The following is a 13607-nucleotide window of genomic DNA, read 5'->3' on the forward strand; positions in this document are numbered from 1 at the left end:
GTGTGAATTCGGAAGTATATCTGCTACATTTTTAGAACAGAATTTTCTGTTAATACTTGTCTAAATTATTAAAGCAATTTCCAATGAACTATGTACATACACATTTGTGTGTGGGTGTATGACATCTCTTGTGATTAACAAGTTATTTCACATCATTTACTGTAATTTTATGTAGTCATCTACTAGTTAATTGTATACATTTTGGTGCTCTTGGACATCTTTGTAAAAACACCCATTAATGTGCACTTTGTATTTGATCATGCATACTTCAGAGACAAAATATTGCCTATCTTGATAGAATGTGCAGGTGAGTTCAGTGCAGTACTTCTAACAAACAATAGTTTAAAAGTAACTTACAAGAAGTATGCATTATGGGCATGATTCAAGCCCACTGAAGCCAGCAAGGATAAATAAGAATGGCCAGACCGAGTCAGACCAAAGGTCTATCTAGCCCAGTATCCTGTCTTTCGACAGTGGCCAATGCCAGGTGCTGGAGAGAGAATGAAAAGAACAGATAATCATCAATGATCCATCCCCTATTGCCATTCCCAGTTTCTGGCAAAACCGAGGGTAGGGACACCATCCTTGCCAATCCTGGCTAATAGCCATTGGTGGACCCATCCTCCATGAATTTATCAAGTTATTTTTTTTTTAACCCTGTTATAGGCTTGGCTTTCACAACATCCTCTGGCAAAGAGTTCCACTGACTTCACTGGGGTTTGGATCAGGCCCTAAATCTGGGGCCAAATCTTGCTTATACGTGTAGACTCATTAAAATTACCCTTGTGGGAGTGAAACAAACCACAGCTGGTCCTGGATGTATCCAATATAATGTCTGGTCCTGTAATCATTATTTAGGCAAAGGATAAACATCATTTTGAAGTTGAGAATTTTGCTGTGTAAGAAGGAGGAGACTGAGCCAGAGCTCATTGAAGTCTATAAGAGTCTGTCATTGAGTTCATTAGGCTAGAAGAGCCAGTCCCATAGTGAAGGAGTGTAAATCTAGAATAGTATTGAACTTCAGTTATATCAATATAAAGTGTTAACATGCATGTTCATTATCTTAATTTCCTCCTCATTTTATCTTAAAATATTCCAACATAATTTTGGTTTGAAGCTGTTAAGATTCAGACACATAATAGACACTGGGATTCCATATGGACAAAACAAATCTTCTCCTGCTGCTGCTGTTAGAATATATATTTCAGGTAAGAAATCTTTTCTTCTTTGATGTTTTAATTGAAGTATACAAAGTTATGGTTACCGGTTAGGCTCTTTTTTGTCATTCTAACCATCACAATAAATTGTAATGTATAGTAACCACTCTGTGGTTCCAACCTTGCTGCTGTTGAAGTAAATGAAAGCTTACCTTTTACTTTAGTGGAAACGTGTTTGGGTCCTATGGTAGGTAGGTAGGTGGTGAAAATGGAGCGTAAGGACTTGTGCCTAAACCCTTTGTTGTCAGTTTAAAGGCTCCCATTGACTTCAGTGGACTTCGGATAAGGCCCTAAATGAGATTCAATATCTTGAAAATAGTTTTTGGAAAAAGAAGTAGAAGGAAAATTATAAGCTGAAGTCCCTTTTGTCCTTTATGCTCACAAGTTGTGCATGGCAGAATATCTGAATACATTTGTAAATTTGAAGAATTAAGTGATTTTTGGTAGGTTTTCCATTTTAATTGATATTGTCAGATGCTGTGCTCTATTTTGCATGGTGGCTTCCTACAACTGTAATGAGCAAATATACATAGTTAGATCAAAAACAAGAGCAAAAGTTGGAATGGAAAGCAAATATGAGTTGCTTGTTACATTTCAAAGCCGATTTTCTTCTGTTCAGAATGAAGAACTTTCACTACATTATTTTCAGTGTAAATTTCTGCAGTTCTCCAGCTTGCTGTACAAGTATAATTTTAAAGCCTATTATTCTTTTCTTGAGCATATCTTTAACTTATCAGTGAACCCTACTGTTTATGGCACATATGTCAGTGTAATGTGAGTTCCTTGGCTCCCAGGAAGAGGCTTGCACCATTCTTGTGAAATGTAAACTATACTTTGAATGTGAATTGTTATTAAGATCTTAGAAGATTTACATAGTCATGTCAGTTTGGCATTAGACATAACAAATGACCCTAAAACAGTAAACTGAGTAGCATATCATGATGTATTCACAAAGGGCAAAGCTATATGGAAAACTTATCCTTTTATATTTTGTGTTCAGTTTTTACTACAATGCATCACTTTGCAATATAACATCACATAATACAATCAGAAATTTTAGATTTAGCTTTTATTGTGGAGTAGAATGGTTGCTACTATTTCAGGCTATGACTTTTTTGAGCTACATTTTGGGTTTTTGTTTCTAGTATTCCATTCAAGGTAAATGGAAATATAAACAGGTAAAGTGCTGAAATCTTTAAATAACCCTAACCTGTATTATATCTAATATGGAGACTGGCAGCTCAGGCCCAAATTCCTTAGAATTTCAGACATATGGTTCAGATTTGTATCTCCAAATACTAAACCAACCCCTATGTTTTTGGTTCCAGGTCAGACCCAAAATCAGCAGGGCCCTGTTTTCCTGAATGGGTGTAACCAAAGTCCTGTAAGAACAAATGTATCATAATAATAGGAGTAAAATATTTGTATCTTAAAATTATTCAGTTTCCATCATAAGAACAGCTCTTCACAGGTAGGGTGGGCGAGAAGGTCAGCAGAGATAAGCTAGTTCCCCACTTCATATACACTTCTGTTCCTGATTCTAGGCGTGCAGAGGCTGGGCTGCTTACTAAGGATAAAGTAAACTCTGTACTATGTTCTGCGCGTGGGAGCCAGGGAATCTGGGAGGTTTGGAGCTCAGGTCCCAAGGATCATATTTAAACAAAACCAGCAAAACTTAAAAGGAACTGGATCTCTCTTCTCAGCACTGACCTAGGCAGAGGGATATTAACCCTACTACTCCACATTGCTGGTTCGGAGACAGCAGTAAACCCTACCCTCATTATTACAGCCGGCAGAATAATATTAGCTGCTCAATTTATTTGATTAATTTCATAGTATATTTCAAATACATTTTTTTTCATTTTTAGCCCAGCTTTACACATTTCTGTTGAGGACGATTTTCTTGATTTAAGCAGTGTTGCCTCTTCTTTCCCTCTCAAGACTTGCTGTTTCGGAATGGAATTTTGGCTCCATGAAGCTCTCCCAATCTCCCATCTAAGCTTCATGAAGGAGCTCTCTCCTTTTCCTCATAATGTGCAGTGCCTTTAAAAATTATTCCCCGGATGAGTACCAATGTACTCAAACAGAGGGGATTACTCTTCCCTTATAAAACTTCCCCTATTTCAATCAGGTGACCATGAATGATATCACTCTCCTGAGGCTGACCAGAAAGATAAAGACCAAATGTTGCATGAATGTGACCAAAACCTAGGACCATTCGCTGCCGTGCTTTGTGCTGCAATGATTCCAGACCTTGCTACTGGCTTGGCGTGGTAAAGCGTCCTACCATGGAGGACGAAATAAGGCAGCTCTCCCCGGAAACCTTCTGCAAAGGCTTTCAGAGTACCTCCAGGAGAGCTTCACGGAGATGTCCCTGGAGGATTCCCGCTCCATCCCCAGACACGTTAACAAACTATTCCAGTAGCTGTACTGGCCGTGAATGCATCCCAATTGTTCAGAGCAAATCAAACATTAAACACAATTGCTTTTAACCCCTGTAGTGTCATTACAAATGTGCACTCACCAGAGGTGCCTTCTCCGCCTTCTGGTTCTGGGAACAATATGCCCTGGGAGGGTATTGGTCCAGGGTGATGAAAAGGTCCTGGCTGTCGGGGAGAACAGATTCTCCGCTTGCCTGCTGTTCTCCTCCTCCTCCTCTTCTTCCTCATCCATGTTGCATGAGGCTGCCGCCTTGCAGGAATACATGGAGAGTGTTGGGGTACTGGTAGGGTTCCCCCTACAATGGCTTGCAGTTGATCATAGAAGTGGCATGTCTGGGGCTCTGACCTGAAGCGACCGTTTGCCTCCTTTGTCTTTTGGTAGGCTTGCCTGAGCTCCTTCATTTTCACTTGGCACTGCTGTGTGTCCCTGGTGTAACCTCTGTCCACCATGCCCTGTGTGATTTTTGGCATATATATTAGCATTTCTTCTGCTGGATCGGAGTTCTGCCTGCACAGATTCTTCTCCCCATACAGCAGTCAGATCCAGTGTATCCCATTCGCTTCATACTGGAGCTCATTTGCAATTCTGGGACTGCCTGGTCACCTGTTCTGCTGAGCTTGCCACACAGACCAAACAGGAAATGAAATTCAAAAGTTCCCGGTGCTTTTCCTGTGTACCTGGCTAGTGCATCGGAATTGAAAGTGCTGTCCAGAGCGGTCACATTGGAGCACTCTGGGATAGCTCCCGGAGGCCAATACCATCGAATTGCACAGTGTTGTGTGTACAGTACCCCCCAAATTCAACCCAGGAAGGTTGATTTTAGCGCTACTTCTCTCGTCGGGGAGGAGTACAGCAGTTGATTTTAAGAGCCCTTTAGGTCAGCTGAATGGGGTTGGTTGTGTAGATGCATTTATTATAAAACCGACCAAACGTGGCTAAATTCGACCTACCCTTGTCGTGGACGACCAGGTCTTACGGAGCACTCTGTGAATGCATTCCCTGCCTGAATTCCTATGATGATGATTGCCATACTGGAATCACAGACTGCATTCCTGACAATGGAGTGGGTTTGGGCCACAGCTGATATTACTTAGCTACATCTGAGATGAAGGGAAGACATTAGTATCTGTATCTGCAGAACCTATGAATATTATGGAGCTTCTAAGGACTTCGCAGTTGGGCTGGCAGTTTTGGGCTGGGTAGAATCCAATGGTAAATGGCAGTATGTAAACAGAACAAGTAACTATAGACAGAGTTTAATCGTTTCCTCAAATTTGCTTTTCTTCTACTGCATGTTCTGTTGAAATACATTTTGTGTACTTTTGTATTGCAGGTTTCAAAGAGTCTAGATTGTGACCAAGTGAAAAAATCCACTAGAGCAGTTTCGGTGGCGTGGTCTGAGTTCCCCAAAGGAGAAAAACCAGATTTTTATGTTGTAACATATAAGCTTACAGATGACTTCCATGAAAAAGTAAACTATGTACAGTATTTCATAATTCTGAGCTGTAAATAGTTGTCTGTTTATTTAAATTTTAAGTGCCAATAGAAAATGGCCTTTGTTTTTTAATAAAAGAGATGAATGTGACATAGTTTAATCGATTGAGTGAAAGTTTAGAAAAATTAATCCCCAATTCCTCAATTGACTTCATGTGCCCACATGGAGCTCCATTGAAGCCAGTGGGATTCAAGCATGCACTTTAAGTGCTTTGCTGAATAGAAATAGACTTAAGCATTTGCTTAAAGTTAAGCATGTGCATAAGTGCTTTGCTGAGTCAAGGGCTGTGTGAGGCTAATGCTGCCATTTGACGCTAAGCTCTCCTAAAAAGGTACAGTTGCTATGCTTCCTGGTACTCAATCTAGGAGGCATTATTTCGTACATGCCTTCTGGAGCTCCCATCTGGGCAGAACACAAGTCATCCTTCCCTCTCCCCCTTCCCCCCAATACAAGGTTGGGCTTTAAAGATTCAAAACAACCATAAATATTTTTGTTATAAATATTTGTTGAATATTTAATAGTTGAATTGAAAGGAAATAGTTTGACGTGCTGCTATATTTGATTAATATCCTTTTTTAAAATACAGGTACACCATTTACACTAGAGATGATTTTTATTAATTCTCTTTTGTATTACGTTCATTACTCATTACATCAAGAAATTCTTTTAAATTTCAGATTGTAGAAAACATTTCTTCAGTTGTGCTAAATCCTCTGAATTCCATAATTCTGCTAGAAGAAGGAAAGAAATATGATGTCACAATAGAGTCAATAAAGAATGGGGCAATTTTAAGTGTAAAGTCATTTAAGACATGTAAGTAATAGAACATAAAATACTTTTTGGCATTTTTATCATCAATTTGTTATTAAAGATAAAAGAAAAAGATAGGGAATGAGCTCATGGACTCATTACAGTCAATGGAAGTTTTTCAATGAACTTCAATGGGGCCAGGATTTCACCCCTGATTTAAAGGAAGACCATCTTCACAATAACTTGTTGGGTATTGTAATGATCAAGTTAACCAACAGAATGCAAAAACTGTGCTCTTGTGATTTTTATTATTTTATTTTATTTAATTTTTTTTTACTTGTGACTGAGATGTTCTTCCCTGGGAGAAATGAGCCAACTGCAAAGTTATTGATAGTCTTGCCATTTTAGACCAGTTTAAGGTGTAATATATTTACAGTAAAAATTGAAATTAAATATTGTACTTGGGTTTGTTTGTTTTTATGTTGACAACCCTTCATCTAGAATGGAGGAGAGGAGAAGGTGATTGTGGGCTAGTGGTTAGAATGAAGAATTGGGGACCAGACTTATTGGGCCAGATTTTTAGCACAAGAGTGTGTGTGTTAGGGATGGGGAGGCAGGGGAATTCAGCAGGGAACTGCTTGTGGCATTATGCCAGATAATAGCTCCTCCACATCAGGGGGAATTCTCAGAGGCCAACTACAGTCGGATTCCAGCCTGTATGCTGACTGAGTGGTGCAAGGTGCCAGATTTGGGAAGCGAATCTGACCCTTAGGTACATCTACACTGCAAACAAACAAACAAAACCCCAGAGGCAACAAGTCTAGAGCCTGGGTCAACTCAAGCTCGCACCATGGAGCTAAAAATAGCAGTGTAGGGTTGGAGCCTGGGCTTTGTGATCCTTTGCCCTAACCGGGTCTCAGAGCCCTCAGTTGACCCAGGCTGTGCCTGGCTGCTGCTGGTTTTTTTCTTCAGCGTAGGGGCATGCATAGGCTGCATTTCCTTAACTATTTCATAGGGATTTTGTGAATCTTGATTAATTCATATTTATAAAGCTCTTGGAGACCTTGGGAGGAAAGTAGGTTTTGTAGAGGTGTAATTCACCCCAGGGCTGCCCAGAGGATTCAGGGGGCCTGGGGCAAAGCAATTTCAGGGGCCCCTTCCATTAAAAAAAAGTTGCAATACTATATTCTCGTGGGGGCCCCTGCAGGGCCCGGGACCTGGGGCAAATTGCCCCACTTGGCCCATCCCCCCCCCGGGCAGCCCTGATTCACCCTAGTGCAGAGGGCCTGCATGAAGTATTATGGCAATAGTTAACTTCATTTAAACCCTAAAATGGGTAATAAGTGGTGACTCTGCCTGGGTTGAATTTCACCCTAATTGCAAAGAATTATTAAGGTATCATGAGTATAGCTGAACAGATAATTGATTTTTCAGTTCAAATGAAAAAAAATTTTTTTTTGAGTCAACCCATAAAGGACATTTTTTATTTTTCTTGCTGAAATTAAAATTGGGAAAAATAATCATTTCAGGTTGAATGAAATGGTTTGTTAAACCCAAAACAATTTTTTTGGTGTAAATTTTGTTTCTTTAAACTTTGAAACAAAATGTCATTTCAAAATCAAAAGATTTCAGTTCAAAACTGTCAAAACAACATTTTGACTTTAAAAAAAATATTTTTTTTCCCTTGGCTGAAACATTTGGCCTGAATTCACAAATAGTTTTGGTCAACCTGAAGCTGCATGGTGGATCAGTTATTTGTCCAAAAAAATTCACTCAGCTCTAATCATGAGGCCCTCAACCCTATGGAATGTTTGACTGATTTTTCTTTGTGACTGTCCCCCAGTGAACCCTAAAAGAAACCATGGTCTAAGCAGTAATATCATTGTTCGATCAACTAGCACTCATGGCTTTAATTTCAATTTCATAATAGGTCATGGTCACCATCCATATTTGTCATTTGGGGCTTCAGCAGCAGCAGTAGTAGCAAGAATAAATTGCACCTCTTGAGTTTAAGAGGGACATTTTGAAAAGGTCCTAAAGAATTTAGGAGCACATTGATTTTTAAAATCAATGGGAGTTGTGCTTCTAAATCCCTTAGGTGCTTTTAAAAGCCTCTCTCTAAAGCCTTACCTCTAAGACATTCCAATATCTTGCCAACCTGGAAATGAAAGACCATAATCAGGATTTAAATTTAAATCTGTGGCCTAAACCTGTGAAGTCCTGAGTCCCTGTGGTGGCATCCATTGACAATAGTGGGAGCAGAAGACACTCGGCAGCATTTCTCAAGATTGTGCTGCTACTATGTTTGTGCACTTGGCCAATATACGTTATTAATGAATATTGAACCAAGCTGCATTACAGAATTTACACCTTTACACTCACACTATGTTTATTTATAAGCTTTCTAAGTTTATTTGCATTTCTTTCTACTGAATACAGTGATTATTTCAATTTTATATTTACATACTGTTAAAGATCCACCAGAGCAAGGATGCATGGAATTGCACACTGAAATAGTTTCTAAGTTGCAGCTAAACAGGAAATACATTTTTGTTTTAATTGTAGCGTGTCCCTCATCCCTTCCTGAAATACACTTGCTTCTTATACAGTGCATAAAAATTAACAGATATATGTACATATTGTACTTATTAATCAATTATTGTAAAGGTAAATAATCTAAATTTCTTTGCTCTGTTAGGTGGAATTTCAGGCAACAACATCAAAGCATTTGTGACAAGTACTACAGTATCTTTTAACTGGAGTATATTAGCCAGTGAATTTTCAGTTTCAGTTGCACTGAATAACACTTTGCGGATTATACAACAAAACGATGTCTTCTCTGAGTGGGATAATTTGATACCTGCAACCTTGTATACTTTTACGTTTGAATTTAAACAGCTGCACCTTGAATTTATAAATGTGTTTCAAGCAATGGATATTCAAGTTGAAACAGGTATATACTCTAGTTTATCATGATCACAAAGATTAGAAAGATGACACTGATTACTTTACTTTAAGAGAAAATTTCAAAAAGTATTATATGTACTCAGCAGTACTGTAAAGTCCTTAGTCCCTGTAGTGGCATCCATTGACAATAGTGGGCGCAGAAGGCATTCCGCAGCATGCAGGAGGCTCTCAGCCTCAACATTTCGCAGGATTTTAAATAAATTTTAGCCTTTCTTAAATCCCTTTTGTGTTTGCTTTCCAAAAAACTAGGAGAAATAGTTCAAAGAATAGAAACTGACTGATTTGACCAATTTCAACAAAGCAACCTAGTTTGAATTTCAGATGTTGAGATGTTAGATTTGAAGCAACCTGTGATCAATCCATCGAGTTAAAAAAATTGTTGAAAAAAGTTCATTGAATAAATTCAAGGAAATTGTGATCTGTTTATGGTTATTCCTAAAGAAGAAAATGAGGCTATATTCACATACTAAATTATTTGTTGTGAATTATTCTCTCAGCTGTACTATCTAGTAGGTGTCTGCAATAACATTATGATATGGTGATATCCTGGAGGGGCACTAGTCTCGTCATAGCATATGCATGCTGAAGACCTAATAACCTTACAATCTAAAGTACTGATCTTGTAACGTGATCTGCACAGGTGGATCTCCTGTGTCCAAATGATCCCATTGACTTCAGTGGGGCTTTGCATGGGTATTAAGGGTCCAGCCATATGGATCAGTTTGCAGTACTTGAACCAAAGACTTAAATATTTAAGACAAATTCAACACAATCACAGTTTTTGAAACAGGGGTAGATTTTGTTGTTGGGTCATGCAAGACCCATGTCAAGTGCAGGAATAGTAAGGCTTTTAAGGAATTGCCATTATTTGAAAATTAGATTTGGTTCTCTGTCATTGAAACTGCAGGAGAGAAAAACATGGTGACCAAGACTATTACTTTTGTCAACCTCCAACCTGGCCAGGGGTACTTTCTGAAAGTTGAATAAAACCACCATAATTTGATAAAATGACAATTCCTCCTGCATATCTCACAAAAAATTTTCCCCTAGCCTATGAATATGCAAAGGTTCATTTTTCTAGATGGGCATAAAAGAAGATCAGAAAGTGACTTGCAGAAGAATTCATAGGAAGCTTGTGGCAGACCTGGAAACACATCCTTAATCTGTGATTAGAGCACAGTGCCTCTCATGCAAATTGACTTAAATCTATTGAAATATTGAACTACCCATGTTTACCCAATTTTGCCAAGTGCTTTGAGGCACTTTGGCTTAATAGGTCAGCTATTGGCTGTGGAATTACGCAATATGGTTTCTGACATGTTGTTTGCTAAAAACTTGTAGCACTGTATGCCAACATTCAGAGAGGATGTAGGTTACATTGCACATGCATGCATGGCTAACCTAGCTAAGTAGTGGACACGAGTATTTTGTCAGGCATGCTTTGAATGAAACAGGACTCTATAGGAGCTACTATTTGATTGGCTGGCACCATTCCTTTAATTTAATAATCTGGTGTTACTATTTAAAATTTTAAAAAACATTTATTTAGCAGCACAAAAGAAAAAATTAAATATGTTTAAATAAACATAAGTCCAAACCCAATACACTGTGTACAATAAATACATGTTAGCAATTTTTAAAACTTTTAAATATGTATCTTTAGAAACCAATGAATATCTTTCCTGGAGAAGTCTAATAACACAACCACTCTCCTTATTTAACTGAACAAATTCAATTTTAACTCAGTCACGTTACTGAATAATTGATAAAACGTTTTAATATTCCTATTACTTGCAGCAAATTTAAGGAATAAAGATAGTACATATTTTCAGTGTTGATACCTCTCGCAATTTTATTATGAGTCTCATAATATTTGGTGGGTTTTCTTAAAGCCCCAGTTGCTGGAATCCTGAGATTGCAAGAAAATCTCAGCTTTCATTAAAAAAAGTTTCTAATCATCATGGTTATGGACAAAAGCTAGAAAACATGATGTGCATGCATTCTAAAGTCTCAGAACCAGGAGGCAAATAAAAAAGAAGGCAAAACATTTTTTTGTAATGTATGGCAATCTTATGCTATGGGGTGGCTAATTCATGATTCTTGAATGATTGAGGTTGGCAATATTGTTAATTTTAATTAAACGTCATCATACTTTATAGACTTGTTTAAGATTTATTAAATGGAACATCATCATTACTGGTAGAGAACTTTTTGGAAATAATGTATTTGTTCACCCATAGGTCTGTGTTCACAAGGATGGCTGGCATTCAAAGGCAGCTGCTATAAAATGAGCAAATCAAGCAAGCCATGGAGTATGGCACAACAAATCTGTGAATTGTCTTCAATAGGGGCACACCTTGTTGACATACAGAATGAAGAAGAACATATATTTATATCTTCTTACCTCCAGACAGTCAATCAAATAATCATGTTATGGACAGGTCTTAATGACATGAAGGTAAGTATATTTGATCTTTTGTTATTTCCCTATTAAAATAGATTTTTCTTTATCAGGAGAACTTTAATATGTATAATCAAATTTCTGTAGATTTAAAACTTACTATAGTAGGTTGATTTTTAAATAAAAACACTCATTCCCATTGGTTATTACTTTGAGTGGTGATTAGTAGGATATTGCCTATTCTGCAAATAAATTAGGGTTCCCAGATGGTGGTGGTAGCTGTGGGTCCAGAGTGCTGGAGACAGGCAGAGCCCCCAGCACGATCAGTCAGGAGAAGATGAAGTCCCAATGGAACTGATGCAGATTTTGGATCCAGGCATCGGAGCACTTACTTGAGCGTGGGTAGGGGTTTTTGTAGGGAAAGAACAAAGGGAGAACATTAGATTTGTTTGTGGGTAAACTGATGGTTCAAGGGAGTACACCAAAGTTGTTTTGTTCAGGCTAGACAATAGGAACTGATCAGGGCAGTGTTCCTTTAAGGGAGCTCACAATGCAATTAGGCAGCTTCAGTATTTTGGATGCCAATAAAATAATTTATTACTAGAATTGGTCTGATAACTGCTGAGCTGGGTGTGTGCAGGCGTGGGTTCATTAACATCTTGAGCAGAGATTCCCCATCATGCAGTGCTTCCCTGCTTTTCTGGTCCTAGAGTTCCGTGCGGTTCTTGTCTTGGAATCTCTGTTCTACATTCTGTATGCTAATAGGGATGCCTTCCTGTCCCATCTCCGATGCAAATGAGGCTAGGGGAGTTTCCTTAATCCTGTCACCCTTGTCCAGAGGGGTTTAGGTGTGTCTCTCCCTGCCTTTTCATTGTTTTTTGTAAGTCTTTCTTCTGATCGGCTTTGGTTCAAGCAGAGGCTGGGGGGGGAGGGGGGGGGAAGATGTTTCGTGAGTCAATCAGGCTGGGGACTGCGCCCTGGTTCCCCAAGAACACAGAGCTGATAGGTAACACCGTCTCAAGCAAGGCTGGGGCTCTGCAATGTGGGTATGTGGATAGACCAAGAGAGGGAGGAGGGAGTAGCTGGACACTAAAATTATTTCCCTGTCTCCCTGCCACGAGCTCCTGGTGTGGGCTTTTGAGAGGTCTCTGTTGTTCCTCACTGGCCCTCCTTAGCTTGCCCTCCGTCAGGGCAGTTCTTGGGCCCTTACTTAGCAGACTGCTTCAGTGTCTTGGCTGTGTTTGTGTAGGCAGCCTGGTGCAGGGAAGTCACCCCTTTGTTGTCCCAGGCCTTTCTGCCATCCTTTCCTTCTCTGAACTCGCCCCTTTATAGCAGGCCTTGTTAGGGTGACTGGATAGTATTAAATTACTCACTTCCGCCTTCTGAAGTGTGGAACCCCCACTTGAGGAAGGTTACTGGGGTGCCAGGTTGGAAGTGATTTTCTGCAGGAAGCCAAAGAACATAGCTTTTGTAGAAGCCATTTTGCCAGAGGTTTGGGAGCCAGTGTGTGTAGGCTGGGCCGAAGCTTGCTTTGTGTAAAAATAAAATGATTTGGAGGAGTTCTGGGGTTTTTGATTTGTTTTCTTCTTGAGGCATGTTGTATTTCTTTGAGAAAAGTAAAACTGGTTTTGGACTTAATTGGGAAGAGTCTTGGATCTGTTTTTATTTAGAGTCAAAATACTTTGTATTATTTATTTATTGTTTTAAAACATTATCTATAAAAATCTAATAATAAAATAGCACCTAAGTAGTTTTTATTTTTAACTGGACACCATTTCATAGACACAGAATTTCTTTTTGGTGAACATTGTTAAATAATGTAGTAGATGTGCACAAACAATGTCAGAGCAAGATAACATGCAAATTGAGAACAATAAAAACCTGTGCTGGGTGAGAGGATTTGGGCCCAAAAGCAAAAAAAACATTAGTGCAATGTTGATGTTACGTATTTAAACACAAAAAAGTAAGGAAAGGTAAGGTTCTCATAGTAACATTAATTCTCCTGTGTATACAATTTTCAATTACTATTACTCATAATAATAATACCTAGCTCTTATATAGTGCTTTCATCAGTAGATCTCAAGTGCTTTACTGTGCGGGTCAGTATCATTCACATTAGGTGACCAAATATATATGTAAATAAAATACAGTAAAAAATCATAAATTTCTTGGGGAGGTGTGTTGTCTTTTGTCTGTGCAGCACCGTGCACATTGTCATTCTGTAAATGATAATAATAATGAGCAGTGTGGATGAATTAATGTTACTATGTGAAACTAACGTCACCGTCTAGTGTCTTTATATATGAATATGAAACTTTAATTGTACATTAATTAA

At 38.6% G+C, this 13607-nt stretch overlaps 1 protein-coding gene across 8 annotated transcripts in view; it reads left to right on the top strand.

Moving 5' to 3' along the window:
* The first annotated feature begins 828 nt into the window (after window positions 1-828).
* PTPRQ (protein tyrosine phosphatase receptor type Q) overlaps window positions 829-13607 on the top strand; it is a 196382-nt gene continuing 183603 nt past the window's right edge. For 3 of the 8 annotated variants that reach the window (XM_042850788.2, XM_065559792.1, XM_065559816.1), the window contains exons 1-5: window positions 829-1208; window positions 4993-5130; window positions 5832-5967; window positions 8603-8857; window positions 11112-11329. In XM_042850788.2, the coding sequence (XP_042706722.2) occupies window positions 1158-1208; window positions 4993-5130; window positions 5832-5967; window positions 8603-8857; window positions 11112-11329 (798 nt within the window). In that variant the 5' untranslated portion in view covers window positions 829-1157. The remainder of the gene's footprint in view (window positions 1209-4992; window positions 5131-5831; window positions 5968-8602; window positions 8858-11111; window positions 11330-13607) is intronic. The other 5 variants (XM_065559797.1, XM_065559801.1, XM_024104789.3 and 2 more) reach the window with 3 other exon arrangements.

Source organism: Chrysemys picta, chromosome 1, assembly GCF_011386835.1.
Source record: "Chrysemys picta bellii isolate R12L10 chromosome 1, ASM1138683v2, whole genome shotgun sequence".
Taxonomy (NCBI): Eukaryota; Metazoa; Chordata; order Testudines; family Emydidae; genus Chrysemys; species Chrysemys picta.